This window comes from Semicossyphus pulcher, unplaced genomic scaffold (genome assembly GCF_022749685.1).
Source record: "Semicossyphus pulcher isolate SPU_LCO1_2020_fin unplaced genomic scaffold, fSemPul1.0.p SCAF_23, whole genome shotgun sequence".
Taxonomy (NCBI): Eukaryota; Metazoa; Chordata; class Actinopteri; order Labriformes; family Labridae; genus Semicossyphus; species Semicossyphus pulcher.
In genome coordinates this window covers 16,098,121-16,116,653 of record NW_027211697.1, presented here as the reverse complement: position 1 = coordinate 16,116,653, position 18,533 = coordinate 16,098,121, and the positions used below count along the sequence as shown (strand labels likewise).

Genomic DNA, 18,533 nt, shown 5'->3' with positions numbered 1-18,533 from the left:
TGTTCCAGGATCCCACAGCGCTAGAAGTGCTCCGCTGGTGGATCGCAGGCAGGACGAAGGCTACCAGGCCTGCAAGCACCGTCCCTAGGCAGACCTGGTAGTGGTCTCTCAACCTCTGCTCCGTGGCATTGTGTTACTGTGGTGGCTCACACAGCTCCTACTTATAACCTCGGTTTGGGGAGAATAATGACGCCATAATGACCTCACGGATCAGCCGCGAATGCTTTGAAGACAGATCACAGGACATTCTGTTGTCATGTGACAAGGGCGGAGATTTGTGAGGTCATGATCAGAGGTGGAGAGCGTCACTACCAGGTACGACTGGACACAGGTCTGCGTCACTGCGGTCAAGCCAGCCCTGGTTCGCGTTTCCTTGGTCAAATCAGCCGCACCTTTTTTTCCAGTGCGCAAATGCACTAACATTTACGGTAATCGTATAAAACCGCTCTGAAGAGCTGCTGGTAGTGAATCATCCACGTTTGATACACTTCTGAACTTATTACTTCCTAGACTATTTGCATGCATATTATGAAGTACTTTTACTGACTACTTTTCGAGTAATCCTGTGTCAAAATCCTTTACAGAGAGTAAGTATAAGGATACTTCACCCACTATACAAGTACACAACTCATACTTACACACATACAAATCACTGTACACAACTACAAATTGTACTGTTACAGGCGCGCAAACCTTTTTTCACCAATAATAACTTCATAAACTTTACCTTTGGCCTTTGGCAAAGGCTGCTATTTCCGGACATAGCGGCCTTTGTTTGGAGCAATGGCAATCAGTGTCTTGCTCAAGGACACGTTGAGACACTTCGACATGTGACAGTGGCAGGGTATCGAACCCCCGACCTTCCGATTGAGAGCCACTGTTCACAGCCGCCCAGGGGGGAGAGGATAGTAGAGAGGCTCTTTCATCCTGCCAGTCCGAGGACGGGTCCCCTCTGGTGTTCCAGGATCCCACAGCGCTAGAAGTGCTCCGCTGGTGGATCGCAGGCAGGACGAAGGCTACCAGGCCTGCAAGCACCGTCCCTAGGCAGACCTGGTAGTGGTCTCTCAACCTCTGCTCCGTGGCATTGTGTTACTGTGGTGGCTCACACAGCTCCTACTTATAACCTCGGTTTGGGGAGAATAATGACGCCATAATGACCTCACGGATCAGCCGCGAATGCTTTGAAGACAGATGACAGGACATTCTATTGTCATGTGACAAGGGCGGAGATTTGTGAGGTCATGATCAGAGGTGGAGAGCGTCACTACCAGGTACGACTGGACACAGGTCTGCGTCACTGCGGTCAAGCCTGCCGTGGTTCGCGTTTCCTTGGTCAAATCAGCCGCACCTTTTTTTCCAGTGCGCAAATGCACTAACATTTACGGTAATCGTATAAAACCGCTCTGATGAGCTGCTGGTAGTGAATCATCCACGTTTGATACACTTCTGAACTTATTACTTCCTAGACTATTTGCATGCATATTATGAAGTACTTTTACTCAGTACTTTTCGAGTAATCCTGTGTCAAAATCCTCAACAGAGAACAAGAATAAGGATATTTCACCCAACTTTGATGTCGAATAAAAACCTTATTTTCCATAAGTAGTCCAAGGTACACATACTGCTGAACTGAGTACTTCCTAGAGTACTTGTATGAATAATATAGAGTACTTTTACTTAGTACTTTTCGAGTAATACTTTGTCAACATCCTTAACAGAAAGCAAGAATAAGGATACTACACCCAAATTTGATGTGGAATAAATACCTTATTTTCCATAAGTAGTCCAAGATTCATATACTGCTGAACTTAGTACTTCCTAGACTACTTGTATAACAGCTATGAAGCACTTTTACTGAGTACTTTTCAAGTAATCCTGTGTCAAAATCCTTTAAAGAGAGTAAGTATAAGGATACTTCACCCACTATACAAGTACACAACTCATACTTACACACATACAAATCACTGTACACAACTACAAATTGTACTGTTACAGGCGCGCAAACCTTTTTTCACCAATAATAACTTCATAAACTTTACCTTTGGCCTTTGGCAAAGGCTGCTATTTCCGGACATAGCGGCCTTTGTTTGGAGCAATGGCAATCAGTGTCTTGCTCAAGGACACGTCGAGACACTTCGACATGTGACAGTGGCAGGGTATCGAACCCCCGACCTTCCGATTGAGAGCCACTGTTCACAGCCGCCCAGGGGGGAGAGGATAGTAGAGAGGCTCGTTCATCCTGCCAGTCCGAGGACGGGTCCCCTCTGGTGTTCCAGGATCCCACAGCGCTAGAAGTGCTCCGCTGGTGGATCGCAGGCAGGACGAAGGCTACCAGGCCTGCAAGCACCGTCCCTAGGCAGACCTGGTAGTGGTCTCTCAACCTCTGCTCCGTGGCATTGTGTTACTGTGGTGGCTCACACAGCTCCTACTTGTAACCTCGGTTTGGGGAGAATAATGACGCCATAATGACCTCACGGATCAGCCGCGAATGCTTTGAGACAGATCACAGAACATTCCATTGTCATGTGACAAGGGCGGAGATTTGTGAGGTCATAATCAGAGGTGGAGAGCGTCACTACCAGGTACGACTGGACACAGGTCTGCGTCATATCTGCTCCTCTCCTAATGACCGTCTCTTCCCCGCGCGGCATGATAACTCTGATAAACTCCGCGTGGATCACCTCCGGCTCATCTCAGTCACAGCGTGTGAAGACGCACTTCCACCAATGACTGTATATATATGGATATATAGATATATCTTTTAATACAGTCTATGGTCTCGACGTGTCCTTGAGCAAGACACTGATTGCCATTGCTCCAAACAAGGGCCGCTATGTCCGGAAATAGCAGACTTTGCCAACAGGGTAAAGTTGGGTAAACTGCACTACAAATAAAATGCATTGTTATCATCAATCGTGTGTGTGTGTGTGTGTGTGTGGGGGGGGGGGTGTGTGTGTGTGTGTGTTTGTTAGTATGTGTGAATGGATGATTGTCAGAATCAAAGGCTGGCAGCAGAGGGGAAGAAACTGTTCCTGTGTCGGGAGGTTTTGCCAGAGGGGAGGGTCTCAAACAGCCGCTGTTCCGCTCCCACTTGAGGTCCTGGCTGATGATGGTCCCCAGGAAGCGGAAAGACTCCACAGTGGAAACAGTGGAGTCACTGATGGTGATGGGGGCGGGTGTGGCTGCTTTCTTTCTAAAGTCCACAACCATCTCCACTGTCCTCAGAGCATTAAGCTCCAGGTTGTTATCACCACACCAAATCACCAGATGGTCAATCTCCCACCTGTAGGCAGACTCGTCCTCACCAGAGATGAGTCCAATGAGGGTGGTGTCGCCTGCAAACTTCAAGAGCTTGACGGACTGATGACTGGAGGTGCAGCTGTTGGTGTACAGGGAGAAGAGCAGAGGGGCAAGAACGCAGCCTTGAGGGGAGCCGGTGCTGATGGTCCTGGAGTCAGAGACGTGTTTCCCCAGCTTCACCTGCTGCCTCCTGTCGGACAGGAAGTCTGTGATCCACCTGCAGGTGGAGTCGGGCACGTTCAGCTGGGAGAGCTTTTCCTGAAGCACAACCGGGATGATCGTGTTGAAGGCAGAGCTGAAATCCACAAACAGGATCCTGGCATAGGTTCCTTCTGAGTCCAGATGCTGGAGGATGAAGTGGAGGGCCATGTTGACTGCGTCGTGTGACATGTGACATGTGACATGCAGCTTCGCCAGCATTCAGTGATGGAAGACGAGAAAAAGGAGCTTTGCAAGTACAATCCATTTGTCTTTGTCTCTCTCCCTCTTTCTTTCCCCATCAAATCAAGTCAAATATTCCAAAACAGAGTTTCTTAGTCAGTATTTCATAATGTGCAGTTTATTAGCAGCTTACACATAACTGTGTCCATACATGCAGTTAGTCTGTTGGTGATATGCAGCATTTAACTACTCTGACGGCTGATATGATGAGTCAGTAGAAGAAATTGAATTCACACTTTAAAAAAAAATCATAAAAATTCAATTCAATGCCAAATGTTGCTCAGTGCTGCTCCTGGCAGATTCATGTTGGGCCTCTCTCTAAATAACATATCAAAGAGTCGCTCTACACCTGCTCTGTTTGTAAAGTGTCTTGAGATAACGCTGGTTATGATTTGGTGCTATACAAATAAAATGTGATTGATTGCTTAAAAGAGAAACACATTTGATCCTTTGTTTATTTGCTCCTGATGCTTTTACTGCTCCTGTAACATCAATAAACCACATGAACTGTATAAGGTGAATGTTTCAGTTTTGTTTGAACAGCCTGATTCATAATGCCCCAAGTGGTCCAAGAATGATTATGGAGGTTTTAGATCTGTTGAATTACAGCCCTTTAGCATGCTTTCAGGCAGGGCCGACGATGAGGAGGGAAAAGGGGCAAAGCTTTCTGGGGCCCAGCCGCTAAGGGGGCCCATGGAGGCCAGCTATAACTCTGTTCATCCTTAATATAAGCAATGATAATAAAATGCTATTTTAAATACTTACCCTTACTCATTAAAACGACGAAAATAGATTTTTTGAATTGTTGCTTAAAGGGCCAGTTCACTGATTTTCACTCTCAGTCCTATCATGCTATTATGGGCAGTTAATGCCATTATGGATTACAGACGGGGCCACACATTAACTGCTCATGTTTCTATATTTGACTGGATCCTGGACACAACAGGACCGGTGCATAGTTTCAGGACAGCAAAAAGGAAGGAGAAAAATAAGAGGGAGCTAGCAAGGCCCCCGACCCAAACAATAATGTAGTAAGAATAGTGAAGACTTGTTGCATTTAACACCAACTGTACGATTTGCACTTCTGGCTTCTTCTGTGGATAATAATGATGAGGTGCCTGTATGAGTCCTGTGTGTTTATGTTTGGGGTTATGTTTAAAGAAAAGGATTTACAAATATATTTTACGATTTATATATAAATGTTTATATTTTTCAATGCACAAAAAAATATTGGTATATTTGTACTTCTATATAAATGTTTAAAAAAAAGCCACATATAAATAGATACGATTCCATCAAATACTTAATCATAATAATAATCATAATAATAAATACAGTTATTGAAGTTATATGACATACTTTTAAATACACATATTTGTGGATTTTCATTACACATATTTAAAACGAGAAAGATGTGTGTGTGCGTCAGAAATACATTTGTGAATCTTATTTACTTATATGTGGATTTTATTTACTCTTTATATAGACGGACAAATATCTTTGTGTGCACTGAAACATATTTTGAACCAGGAACAGTTTCTGACCGGAGCTATTTCGCTGCTGCACACAGTTGGAAAGTGCTGTGCGAGAAATACTCTACAAATCTGGTGTTATAACAGGTGAAACATCAAACTATCGATATATTTGTTCATAGAAACCGTTAGTACGTGAGCGGAGCAGTGCATGATTCAGCCGTTTAATTATAATTGTGATAATTTTGTGTTAAACTCGTCACAGTTGTGTGAGTGCGGAGCTGCATCATGTGCTACATGTCAACTGACTGCAGTTAGCTCTGCTAGCTACATTAGCGGACAGCACAGACACAGTTAGCTCATTGCTTTGTGGAAATGTTTTTAACGCAAGACACAGACAGCAAAAAGTCAGAGAGAGTCGAAAGCAACAAAAGTTTAGAGTTGTCAACTTCGCTTTCGCTGACGTCACTGACATTTTGGCTAAGACTAGTTTAGCTTTGTGTTCAGCTACAGCATGAAAGTGTTAGCTCACAAAACACCTCTCAGGTGTGACTTCAGACTACAGCGAAGCAGTAGAAGCAAACCTTTCTCATATTAACACTAATTTTACTGCAGTATTAAACTGTTTGTCTCTTCCAGTAACTTTAGACACCTGACTCCAAGAAATAGGTAGTCACACTTTATTTAATTGGTTTTACTAGTGCTACAAAAGCTAACCATGCTATATTTAAATACAGAGGAAAAGGCCAGTCTGGTTCTCAGGCTCCTGCTGTAGTTGGAAAATACTCTGACTCAAAGTGTCCTTGGTAGGAAAAAGATGCACATTTAATGCTGCATTCCATACATTGTCCTCCCTACATGTTCTGATTCTGATTTCTTCTGAAGTATTTAAAAATGAAACACAATTGAGTTTCAAAACGTAAACAGGTTGTGATCACTAATCAGGAAACCACTTTTTTTCAGGGTCTTTAATTCACTTGTTCTGTTCAGGTGAAGTCAGCTGGGATGGCCAAGCTCCAGGGCTTTGAGTTCTGGAGGAAGACCCTGAAAGAAGCTCGCTATGTGGTGGCACCCATGGTGGACCAGAGCGAGCTGGCGTGGCGTCTGCTGAGCCGCCGTCACGGAGCTCAGCTCTGCTACACGCCCATGCTGCACGCTCAGGTGTTTGTTCGCGACGTCAACTACAGGAGAGAAAACCTCTACAACGAGGTGTGTGAGGAGGACAGACCTCTCATCACACAGGTGAGTAATGATGGACTGTTGCACTGCTGGTAACTCCAGTTGTTACCAGCAGTAACAACTTGTTGTGTTTCCTGTTTTCCAGTTTTGTGCCAATGATCCGGAGGTTTTCCTCAAGGCGGCTCTGCTGGCTCAGGATTACTGCGACGCCATCGACCTCAACCTGGGCTGTCCTCAGATGATCGCTAAGAGAGGTACGCACAGGTCGTGCAGAAATAGTTTGACACATTGACAAAAAAACACTCGCTGTTTTCCGGTATGAGCTCAGGACATTGTCCACACTTGTCCTTTCACACGTGTAGCACACAGCTTGAGACTGTCCTTGTGAGACCTGTTCTCAACTCCTGGAAATACTCTGTCTGGCCAAAGTGAGGGGAGCCATCTGAGAACTAACCTGTGTTCTTGTTTCTCAGGGCACTATGGAGTCTTTCTTCAAGACGAATGGGAGCTGTTAGAGAAAATGAGTAAGTCTGTGTTTGAATGGTTTAAGGACTCGGGGAGCATCTCTGACAGAAAACAGACAAACTCTTAAACCTGCAAATTATAAAAACATCACATCTTTGGCATCGATGTTGTGCAACTTGACTAAAATTTCCTTCCGGCATTTTTTCCCCACTAACATTTCCATCTGTTTCACAGTCCGGTTGGCCCATGAGAAGCTCTTGGTGCCCATCACATGTAAGATCCGAGTGTTCAAGGAGGTGGAGAAGACGATCCGCTACGCTCAGATGCTGGAGAAAGCTGGATGTCAGGTGTGATCACAGGAAGTGTTTAAATAATAATACGATAATGTGTAAAATCTGCTTTAAATGCAGTTTCATAAGTTTTTATGAAGCTCTTCAAAAGTCCTACATCTGTCTCCAGCTGCTGACGGTGCACGGCAGAACCAAAGACCAGAAAGGAGCCATGACAGGGATCGCTAGCTGGGAGCACATCAAGGCCGTGAGGTGAGAGACTGTCACCTTGTTTCACTCCTTCACATGTTCTGTACTTCATGTGGAACACAAACATTTGAGGCTCCTTCAATTCAAACGAATAATTCAGATAAAGCGTCATGAAGCTTTGAGTTCTGTTTGTGCTGCAAACACAGCGACCTCTGCTGGCTCCTTTTAAAACTACTATTCATAATCACACAGTGTCATAGAGAGCTGAACATTCATGAGTCATCATTTAATCAAAGCAAAATTGTCCAGTTGAAAATATTTCACCTTGAAGATGCAATAATTAACAGTTTTATTGGCTACATGAACAATTATATGCACATTCACCTGGTGTGGTTAGCTACCTGCTAACAAAAGCTTGAACACATCCTCCACCTGGCTGAACAATGATGTCATCAAACGTATTCAGCTGTGGGTTAAAAAAAGATTTAATAAATGTCCAATTCTAAGATATTTGTGTTCTTGTGTTCAGAAGTTCCTCATTAAGGAAAAATAGTTGCTCTTTAAATTCTTGCAGTAAAATAAGACGTTGCTTAAAGTATATTTACACACAGAAAATGAATAAACTTTAGTGCCTTTGAGTTTTAACTTGTATTTTGTAGTCGCAGTTTGATGTTGTTAGAAATTATTTCTTGTTGTCACGGTGAATTCTTGATGAATATGATCGTGTTTTTCTGATGTCCATATTTTCTGTCTTCATCCTCTGAGCTGTAAAACTTCCTGACCCGTCAAACTGAATCAGATGCTTTGAGAAAAACAGATTTGCGGTGAGCTTCACGAAAGTGAAGCGAGCTTTGAAGCTTCATCCATCTCTCATGCCTCCTCAAGGAGCAGCTCGCCCCAAAGCTGGTGTTCTCCGTAATCGATAGAAGCAATAATATTTGAAACTGGCGCCATAGCTGTGGAGAAAGATGTTCAAACAGCTTGTGGTTTCGCCCATTCTACATTACTACAATAACCAGCATGCATTGCGCCCCTCCTTCTGAAAGGAACGGCCCAGTGAGTGGCGATGGAGTGTAGTGTAGTGTAGCAGGCTCCCCGGCCTCCGCCAGATGACGCCTTTCACGTAGTCTGGGAGGTTTTCCCGGCCCTTTGGAGAAGCGGATAGCGTCCTCCAAAGGCACAGAGAGAAATTTCTTTTTTTTCTCCCATAATGGTGTTAGCTCCCCATGATAGCGTTAGCTCCCCGTGATAGCATGATAGGACTGAAGTTAAACATCAGTGAACCGGCCCTTTAAAGTTGATTTGTATAAAACAATAAATCAAAGTACATAGTGGCACAAATCCTGGAACATATTTCAATAACTGTTCTGTGTTTCTTTGTTGCAGGAAGGCGGTAAATATTCCAGTGTTTGCAAACGGAAACATTCAGCACCTGAGCGACGTGGAGCGATGCATCCAGGAGACCGGGGTGCAGGGAGTCATGAGTGCAGGTTAAAGATGCGCGTCGTCATGACAGACATATGTACCTGTTTCGTTGGAGTTGTTGGACGATACTCCTAATGTGCATTCCTGACATGAAAGTACTCTGACTCTATTTTCCAGAGGGCAACCTCCACAACCCGGCTCTGTTCGAAGGCTGCAGCCCCCCCGTGTGGGAGATGGCGGAGGAGTATCTGGAGGTGGTGAAGCAGCATCCGCCCTGCACGCTGTCCTTCGTACGAGCCCACCTCTTCAAGCTCTGGCACCACACGTACGTCTCTCTGCATGCAGCATACGCCTGGAACACAAGACACAGGACTTGATGTCCAGAGGCCTTAATTTACTGAATTTCATGAAAAAGGGTTCTTAATGTTAAATGTAAAATGTGTGTAAAGGGGAAACACTAGAAACTTCATGACACACAACAAATACAATAATCTGTAATGCATCATTTGACTGCTTCATCAGTCTTTTCTGTTCGTCCTCCTGACCCTGCCTTCATGCTTCATATATGCTGAGTAGAAGTCATGTGATCCGTGTGTGTGTGTGTGTGTGTGTGTGTGTGTGTGTGTAGGCTACAGATCCACGTGGACCTGAGGGAGGAGTTGGCCAAAGTGAAGAACCTGGAGGGTTTGGCTGACGTGAGCAAACAGCTGAGGCTGCGCTGCCAGGTTTGAAATGTGCTGCAGGATGACGGCTTGATTACGACACTGCGTGTGGATTCATACAAAAGAAGGGTCTGTGATTTGTTTTGTGTGATCAGGAGGAGATCGCCAAGGGAAAGGATGAAGGAGAGAAGGAGAGCAGCCTGCCGTTCTCTCACTGGATCTGTCAGCCGTACGTCAGACCACCGTGAGTCCTCCGACCTGTCACTGAGACGGTTTCATGTTACTCTCAAACATCAATCAAGTGTTATAGAAATGATCTGCTGGAATCTAACGGAGAGCTGCAGGAACACGAAGCTTCTATACTGACAGAAAATATGTTTTAAGCTCACCTGGAGAACCAGCGAGGAATCACTCACATGGTTTTCTTACTGACTGTTCCCGACAGGCCAAAGGATCCAGTTTCTAACGGTAACAGTCAGGGTTCAGAGGTCAAGAAGACGGTGTGTCACAAGAGGGCGCTGGAGGACTCGGACGGGACAGCCGACACACTCTCCAAAAACAAGCAGAAGAAGAGATCCCGAAACCCCCACAAGAACTTCTGTCCCGAGCAGAAACGTGAGTGTGACCTTTGACCTGAACGTTCAGCTTGTTTGTCAGATTTCAGAGGCTTCTTAAATGTTTCATTCTTTTTTCCCTCTGCAGCCAAATACATCAAATGTGAACAGTGTGGGAACCCGAAGGTGAGCGGTGCCGTCGTAAATCTGCATGTTTAGATTTCCTCACAGACCGAAGCGTCGGAGTGTGCTGATGTTTGTTTTTGCTCTGCAGGGGAATAAATGCGTCTTTAACTTGTGTCGAGGCTGCTGCAAGAAGAAGGCCTTCAAGGAGGTGGCCGACTGTCCAAGTGAGTACGAAGAACAATTGATATCTGGTTCATTAAACAAGTCAATGAAATTACATATATAAACAAGTTAATTAATTAGGAGCTAATAAATGAAGGTGTCAGATCCCCGATCGGCTGACATACTGACCGATACCCGGTCCTGCGGTCCAAACGTTTCCTGTTCTCGTATCAATAACAGAACAGCACACAAGCACAGCACACGCTGTCAGGGAGGTTGCAAATGATCAGAAGATGTGAAGGTGTTTTTCAGGCTTCTACTGACTTTATTAATTTAAGACTGAGTCAGCTGATGGAAAGAGTGACTGATGTATAAAGTTATTAATGTCTGTGTGCTGTGGTTGACAGGCCACGGGCTGAGGTTCAAGACCAAGGCGGAGAAGAAGAAGGCGGAGGAGGAGGAGGAGAAGAAGGACGAGGAAGAGAAGACGGAGGAGAAGAGGAGGGAGGGCTCGGGCACGGAGACGCAGAGGAGCAGAAGCTCTCCTGAGATGAGCTCAGATCAAAGTGCAGAGCTGCAGGAACAGACGGGCACACAGCCGCCTCTATGAGCAGGACTGAGGCTACCTCTGCATGCACAGACAATACTGTTAATGCAGGACTGACAGGTCAAAGGTCAGTCCTTTGCAGACGAGCAAAGATGCAGTGTGGGGTTAACTGAATCTTCAGGTGTGTGCGTGTAGAGGTAGCCACCGATCGGTCAGGACAAACAGCTGCTACGAAACCTCAGTAACGACAGACGCTCGGTTTGGGGCTGATGTGAAACTCGACGGACGTCGATCTGCAGGAAATGTTTTTTTAGTATAATTAATATTTTCTTTTTTACTTTCTGTTTCTTGCGGGACATTCACGGATGAGTTTCATGTCATATTTTATTAAGACAAAGATTTTATGAGCTGAAAGTTTGAACTCGATTTAGTCCAAAGTTGTTTCTGATGCACCAAAGTGAAAGATTCTGTTTCTGCAGGTTTATTTCTCTTACTGTCGGTCACCACCGTGGCTGCAGATTCATCAGTTAGTCATCATCAGGGTAAAGTTCGCCTGTAATGCTTTGACTCATGTACGTGCCTTGTGATAAGAAACACCACTGCCTTCTCAGAAGTGAACCTGAGCTCATTAGAGAGATTAAAGTGGTGCTCCATCAAACAACCCAAAATAAACGTATTTAAGGTGCTACCTGGGGAAATGTGCAAACATGGAGAAGCTCCAGGACATTTAGGGAACGATGTTTGCTGCATATCAAGGCCGTCTCTGTGAGTGTTTAGCCTAGCTCCATCCTCATCTACAGAATAAACACAGATGGCTTCAGGGTGCGTGGGTGACTTGTGTTAGCTGTGTTAGCTTGATGTTTACCTGCATTCACCTGCTCTTTGGATGGTCCCGTTACAGATTTAAGAAGTTCTTCCCACTTCACTGTGCTCACAAGATTTAAGTCTCAACATGGACGCAATAAAAAGAAAACTAAAGTATAACCAGCCTTACACCGTATTACAGAAATGAGGCAAACAGTTGATTTTCTGGACGTAAATTAAAAACATTTTTGACCTTAACGCCGACACTTACTTTGGTCCGCCGTGTTTCTGCGTGTGATTTTAATTCTGTTAACTTTAAAGGCCAATAGTTCTAATATTTCTCCAACTTTCAGACGTCAGGTTTCAGCTTGAGGGAGCTTTAGCTACGTATTCAGACACCATGTGACTGTCAGGGTTTGTGCGATCATGAACACAGAATAAGAGCATCACACAGGCCTCTTGTAGGGACCTCTGCTGGCCACCAGGAGAACTACACTGACATCATGGTGCATGCTTATTTACAGTCTGTGGGTTTAAACCTTGAATGGAGGAAGTGTATGATTGCACGTTCATGAAAGTGAAGATAGAAACATCCTGTGCAAATATATGACCAAAAGTATACGGACACTGTTGTGCACGCTAAAGCAGTGTTACCGCGCTGTAAGTACCAGATGAACAGCCCCCTCATGACGCACGAACTCACACAGTCGGGGTTTGGAGGCGTCAGGACGCTTGTCAGTGTGACGTCGCTAAGCCAACACGTTTTATTTATTGAAGTCAGTTTTCCTGTGCAGAATCTCACACAGAATACACACTACACACACTTCTGTTCAAACGTCTGATTGCAGCTACAGAATTTCTACTCCTGTAAATACATATTTATTCTAATTTCAGCTGCGCTTCATGACATAATATGTACGATTCAAAAGGTGAGCTCTGCAGGTTTGGAGATGTTTTGTGAGCAGGGTGTGAAACAACAGAGAAGAGAGAGAAACAGGAGACGTCTCTTCAGCTGATAACCGACACCTGGTGATACTGTGACCCATCAGGGAGCAGGTTAGATTCACACTGCAGCTCTCAGGTTCTCACGTGATGCGTAATGAACTCATAGACGACCACAAAGTGAGACATGGTTTGGTTTATTCATCATTCACAGGAATGCATTCTCTCTGCAGGTTAATATTGCACATTACAGGACATTAATATTTCAGGTGTCCTTTAAATATCTGAAAAAACATGAAGAGTGAGCAGAGAGCAGGACTACAGCTCTACAGGAGGACGGCACAACGAGCACGTTAAAGCAGCAGCAGCATAAAGAGTGGTCACATCGTGGAGCTATTACATAGCAGGAAGATGGTGTTAAACGTCAGGACCTCTGACTCCTCCCAGTGATTATCATATATAACCTGATCGTTAGACTTCATTCAGATATCTACGGGTGTTTGAAGGAGACGGGAGGAGGCTCAGGCCCAGAGGCAGGAGGTGGGGCACAGACACTGACTCTTAGCAGCAGGAGACTTGATCACCAGATCCTTCACGATCTCCACCGTCCCGAACAAGGGGAACAGCTTCTCGTCGAAGCTCTCGTTGTAGGTGTAGATGTGCAGGTGCTTCTCCACGTCGTAGAAGGACAGCTGGCGGCCGTTGTAGTCGAGGTAGACGCCCACCTTGCGGGGGATGAGGCCGGGCGGCAGGGAGGTGAAGGGCACCGTCAGCGCCTTCAGCTCGGTTCCTCTCTCCAGCCGCAGGCTCAGGTAGCCCGTGTCTGTGTTCAGGGACTTGAATCCCTTCCTCAGGGCCGACTCTTTGGCCACGCCCAGCCGCCAGTCCCGCTCGCCCACCTCCACCTCCCAGTAGTGGCGGCCCGAGCCGAAGCCCTCCAGCCCGACGGCGCACCACCAGCCGTCAAACCTCTGGTGGTAGTTGGGAACATCCTTCCTCTCAAAGCCGCAGCGCATCCTCTTCTCGTCAGTGATCAGCAGGTCGGGGTTAGCCGTGTCCAGGTCCAGAGTCACCTCCACTACAGGGACACATCCAGAGGGTTACATCAGCACACAGGTTCACTGAGGATTAGAACAACTGTAATCAATGAAGGTTTACCTGCAGCATCTGAGATCCAGTCCCACACTGCAAGGAACAGAAACGTTACAGAGTTACAGGTTACAGAGCAACATGACTTCATGTTCTGATGTTTAAATCTGATAAAAATTACAGCCACAGAATCTGTTAAAAGCTTTAACATGAAGAAGGTAAAGAAAGGTGTTTGTTCACATCGTTTTCTTCTTCTTTAATATTTCATTTAAACTGCAGCAGAGTTTATCTGTGATCTGCACAGTGCTCTTAATCTGATGAGCCTGTGATCGATTGCTTCTGTCTCCACAGATCTCCTCGTGATTACAGATGTCTCTGAAGAAACATCATCACGTCTCTGTGATTATCTCTCCGCATTTTTCAGGTACGTTGTCGTTTTAAACTGTAACAACATGTCGAGAGTGTCACAGAGAGTTTAAGTTACATTTTAAGTTGAGTCTAGTGAAGCTTGTTTCTGTGTGAGGAGCCGTTGCTCGCTCACAGAGTGGAGCCCCTGCTCGCTCACAGAGGAGAACCTGGAGCTGTGTCGATTTCGTTTTTTAACGGACATTAACGGACAGAACTACGCGAGCACACGGAGGTGAGGTGGTTGCAGATCAGTCTTGCAGTGTGAAATGAGAGTGTTGAGTAATAAGACATCTTCATGTGCTGGTGCTGGTGTAACGTCTGTCTCACCTGGCTGCGGGATGTAGGAAATGGCACCTGTAGGAGACAAACACAGACTCATGCAGACGTGAAACTCTCCTGATTTAAAACAAACTTCATCTCGATTTGTTTTGAGTTACAAACCGATCTTCTGAGTCTTCTGCTTCCACATGAGCCACTGCTGCGGTATGGTGTCCTGCAGGGACAAAACACCCGACAGGTTTCTAACACACCTGCACAGTGACCTGATGAACTGCAGGTACTAACAAGGAGTACATCACACACCTTATCAGGCCGCTGCACCATCAAGGTCCACATCACCAGCTCCATGGCGGTCAGCAGGTTCGGGGCGCGGCCCCAACGCCAGGCGGACTGCAGGTCCTCCAGAACCTTGGCCACAGGTTCCCCGGGCCACACGCTTTGCTGCAGGAACACAGGTGAGACAAAAACCTTGTTTTGTTTTGTTTGAAGAAACAGAGTCAGGTGAAGAGGTGAAGAGAGAAGGAGGAGCTCATCTTCCTCTCTGGTTTGATTAAATCTGACTTCTTCCTGCAAACAGTAGACTTCCCCCTGCTGGCCATTAGACAGAATGCAGGTTTAAGGCTTTTATTTTGAAACCAGAGGCTGCATCCTCGTCTCATACACAGCCATAGGTGTGTATCTGTATCAGCCCCCACCTCAGGCTGAGCCCTCAGGTCCTTGATCCAGGTGAGGAGCACAGCTTTGGCCTGCAGCAGGTCCTGCTCGTTGATCATATCAGGATGTTTGACCTCATCGATCTCGGGCCAGCCGTCCGTCTGCATGGGCCTCTTCTGCACACACACACACACACACACACACACACACACACACACACACACACACACACACACACACACACACACCTTTAGTGAACACACCTCTGCATACCTTGAGAAAGTGTCGTCATATTCAGACGAGTACCTTGCTCTCTAACATGGAGGCCCACTGCAGGATGAAGACCCTGCAGAGGGAGGAGGACCAGGTGTCGTCCAGGTTCCAGACGTGCTCCAGGACCGCTGACCTCTGCAGAGAGACAGGAGAGGACACACGGGGATGAAGGTAAGCAGGCAGTTTCCTTATAAACCAAAATAATGAGTGACAATGATGCTCTACTTATCAAAACCATCTCTGGTTTAAAGGTTGATCAGTTACCTGGCACACTCGGCTGAGATCTCGAGCCAGATCCACGACAAACAGCTGATCCTCATCCAGAGGCTCCCTCTTCTCCTTCTTCGCCCTCTTGTTTGATTCCTGCAGGAAAATGTGAAAACAAAAAGCTTCTGTCAGAGAAAGAGACATTTAGAGGACATTAACGCGGCTTTACAAGAGCCTCACAAAGTAATGAGGTCAGAGCAGAGAGGAGCTGGTCACTCTGCCTGATCAAAATGCACATGGTGGCTCTGCTCCTGTCAGCAGAAACAGAGACACACTCCCTCCCTCCCTCCCCCTCAGACTCCCTGAACGCAGCAGCTCTCTGTTGTTCAAGTTAGAAATGTGTGCATGTCAGCTGTCCACTCACGTATGACCCAAAAACCAGACGGACTGAAACGTGTTACCTTTATCTTGGCCGTCAAAGTTTTGGCCGGCTCCACCATGAAGTGAAAACACTGCATCATCTTGGCTGCTGAGAGTCAGAGACCTACGGAGAGAAACACAAACACGTGTTTGTTCAGACATGTTTACCTGCAAACACAGGACGCAACAGTTAGCCTACGACTAAGCGCCAGAAGCTGCAGTTCCTCTGGTGTCCACTTGAGGCTGTCTCCAGCAGTGAGTCAGTCCCCATAGAGCCCCATGTTAAACTTTACAGCAGAAATAAACATGTTTACAGCCTGGTCGTTTTGCTAACAGAGATTGGGGCGCGTGCGCGGCGAGTCCACCGTGTTCAATGATCAGCTGCAACCACAAACAGAATCTCTTTCTGTGGGAAGGTTAACTCGCTCGTTCACCAGCTAATGAATGAATGAATCATCCACGAGTACAGACTGTACAGCTTTGATAACTTATTGTTTGCTAGCCCCTCCCTCCTCTCCAGCTCCGCCCTCAGGTCCAAATATGGTCACTTCTGGCTCAGACTGTAAACAGATGCAGAATGAGTTTTGTTGACCCGCTCTCATTAGCATTCTGATCTTCAGACCTTCAGATGACTCTGTCTCTGCAGCCTGTGAAACTGGAGCGCTGCTTCTGTTTACCTCCAAACATCAGTGTGTCATGTAAATCATTAAACTCGTGATGCAAAGTTCACGTGTCTCTGCAGAAAGCAAAACATCTGTGTTATCACAACAGCTCATTAAAGAGAGGGGGGACGTGTCCTCGGCTTCGGCAGGACAGGAATCACTGACAGTTAGAGTTAAATATTCCTGGTGAGACACGAGAGTCCAACAGGAAGTTTCCAGAACATGAGTGATGGTTTTAACTGGGGCAGAATCGAGCAGTGATCGCAGGCGGTGTGAAACGTGACTGGACCTGCAGCTGTGTCCTTGGTGAAGCTCGCTCTCTCTCTCTCTCTCGCTCTCTCTCTCTCTGTTCTTTTTTCTTCCTGTCTTCCTCGCTCTTTTCCTCTTAAGCCCCTCTCTCTCTCTCTCCCTCTCTCTCTCTCTCTCTCTCTCTCTCTTTCTGTCATCCTCGTCTGCAGAAAAATATACTTAAGCTTCGTCTGTGTCTCGTTGGAACCGAAGCAGTCAGAATTTGTAGCTGCTATGAGCACGTCGATTCAGACAGTTTAATCTTATGAAAGGAGAATCTAAAGTGTCTAATTGTATTTCATAAACACAGACACAAACAGTCCTAGTTAGGCTTTAAATGAGGTTATTATATTAGTTTTTATATTATGGGCTGTGCTCCACATCAGCTCAGCCCACAGAGCTGCAGCACCCAGGTGTTTGTACATCACCTGTGAGGCTAATCTGACACCTTCATCCACCACGTACTGCATGAAAGCTACTTACATATTTATATACAGAGAGAGAGTCCTTCATTTAAACTCTGCAATCAATCTTGCATTTACACTGTGAAAGATTAATCTGCAATATTTCATTTAATCAAAGTTCAATGCTGAACACCTTCTGTGTGATCAGTGCTCTCGCCCAGTCTGAATACGTGGTGTATAAAGTTCTTATCTTATTATTGTGGGGATAAATAAAGTTCATCTTATCTCACTGGTTCATACAGAAAATGCAGTAGTGCTGATTCATCCTGAGCTGCAGGAACAAACGTGACATTTTAATATTTAAACTGCAGCGACTAAAAACGGGAGAGGAAATGCTCCATCACAGTTTTATGGCTGTGGTGGGAAATCATGACCCAGCATCTTTTGCAGAGCGAGAGAGACCCAGATCGAGGCCAGCTGATGACTGCGCATGAGGCGAACACTCACCTGCCGTGTGACTTTGCGGCAGAGCTGCATTAAAGATGCAGACAGGCGCGTTCGAGCGGATTTGTCTGCAGCTTAACATACATTTAGAACACATATTTTACACACCTACACAGCTACTGCTGAATAACTCGTCCCTGCAGTGCGTCCAAATGAGATAACAAACCGACCTGCACAATGAGCGCGTGCCTCACAGCTTACCTTTCCCCTCTGGTGCTTGTTCTAGAAGTTTTCTTCTTCTCTTGTGCTTAATGCGAGCGGCCTCCCGGTGCAGAGTGTTTGTGTCTGAGTGCTGCAGTGTCTCTGACCTTGTTTACACACCAGACTGACGCTCGGCTGCTCGGGCAGGTTCGGTTTTCTCCGTTAGTGACGCACGAAAGTGTGAGGTGGACAAAGTGCGCGGCCATGTTTGTGAGGTCGCTGTGATGCAGTTACTCAGGTTTAAAGGGGAAACCTCTTCAATGACAGCGAGATCTGGCTGTAGATTCTCCTACAGTGGCTGAAGTACATTTACTCTGTTACTAAGTTTAATCTCAGTAACTTGTGCTCAGCTTGAGTTCTCCTCTGTTCCACTGTGAAGCTACAGGGTTCCACATGTGCCAAAACTGTGTCAAAGTCACACCGTCCGTATGTCGCCTGAAACATGTAACACGTTCTGTCGTTTTAATGTTTTTTGTTGTCGCATTTAAGGACCGAGTAAGTCCACACATCAGGACAATGTGTCACGTTTGGTCGACAGAGACAGTCCAAATGTCTGTGCCACGTCTGCATGTTCTCCCCGTGCACG

The 18,533-nt window shown here is 45.9% G+C and overlaps 2 protein-coding genes across 3 annotated transcripts; one reads left to right on the top strand and one right to left on the bottom strand.

Annotated features, from left to right (window-relative positions):
• The first annotated feature begins 5,306 nt into the window (after positions 1–5,306).
• dus1l (dihydrouridine synthase 1-like (S. cerevisiae)) lies at positions 5,307–11,852 on the top strand. 2 transcript variants are annotated; one of them, XM_069674502.1, is made up of 14 exons: positions 5,307–5,360; positions 6,204–6,455; positions 6,538–6,646; positions 6,866–6,916; positions 7,092–7,204; positions 7,317–7,399; positions 8,723–8,826; positions 8,939–9,086; positions 9,390–9,486; positions 9,579–9,667; positions 9,869–10,038; positions 10,126–10,163; positions 10,252–10,327; positions 10,673–11,852. In XM_069674502.1, exons 2-14 carry the CDS (start codon positions 6,219–6,221, stop codon positions 10,873–10,875), a joined length of 1,518 nt encoding a protein of 505 aa, XP_069530603.1. In that variant the 5' UTR covers positions 5,307–5,360; positions 6,204–6,218; the 3' UTR covers positions 10,876–11,852. The 2 variants fall into 2 exon arrangements, with proteins under 2 accessions (XP_069530603.1, XP_069530601.1); XM_069674500.1 differs by having other exon boundaries at positions 6,177–6,455.
• An 887-nt stretch (positions 11,853–12,739) lies between these two features.
• Positions 12,740–18,070, bottom strand: LOC138602824 (butyrophilin subfamily 3 member A1). Its single transcript, XM_069674405.1, has 10 exons — positions 17,948–18,070; positions 15,930–16,012; positions 15,526–15,624; positions 15,295–15,396; positions 15,030–15,164; positions 14,638–14,775; positions 14,497–14,548; positions 14,383–14,409; positions 13,717–13,743; positions 12,740–13,636 (listed from the first exon to the last, which is right to left on the bottom strand). The coding sequence occupies exons 2-10, from the start codon at positions 15,987–15,989 to the stop codon at positions 13,080–13,082; spliced, it is 1,197 nt and encodes a 398-aa protein (XP_069530506.1). The 5' UTR covers positions 15,990–16,012; positions 17,948–18,070; the 3' UTR covers positions 12,740–13,079.
• Between the last annotated feature and the right edge of the window lie 463 nt (positions 18,071–18,533).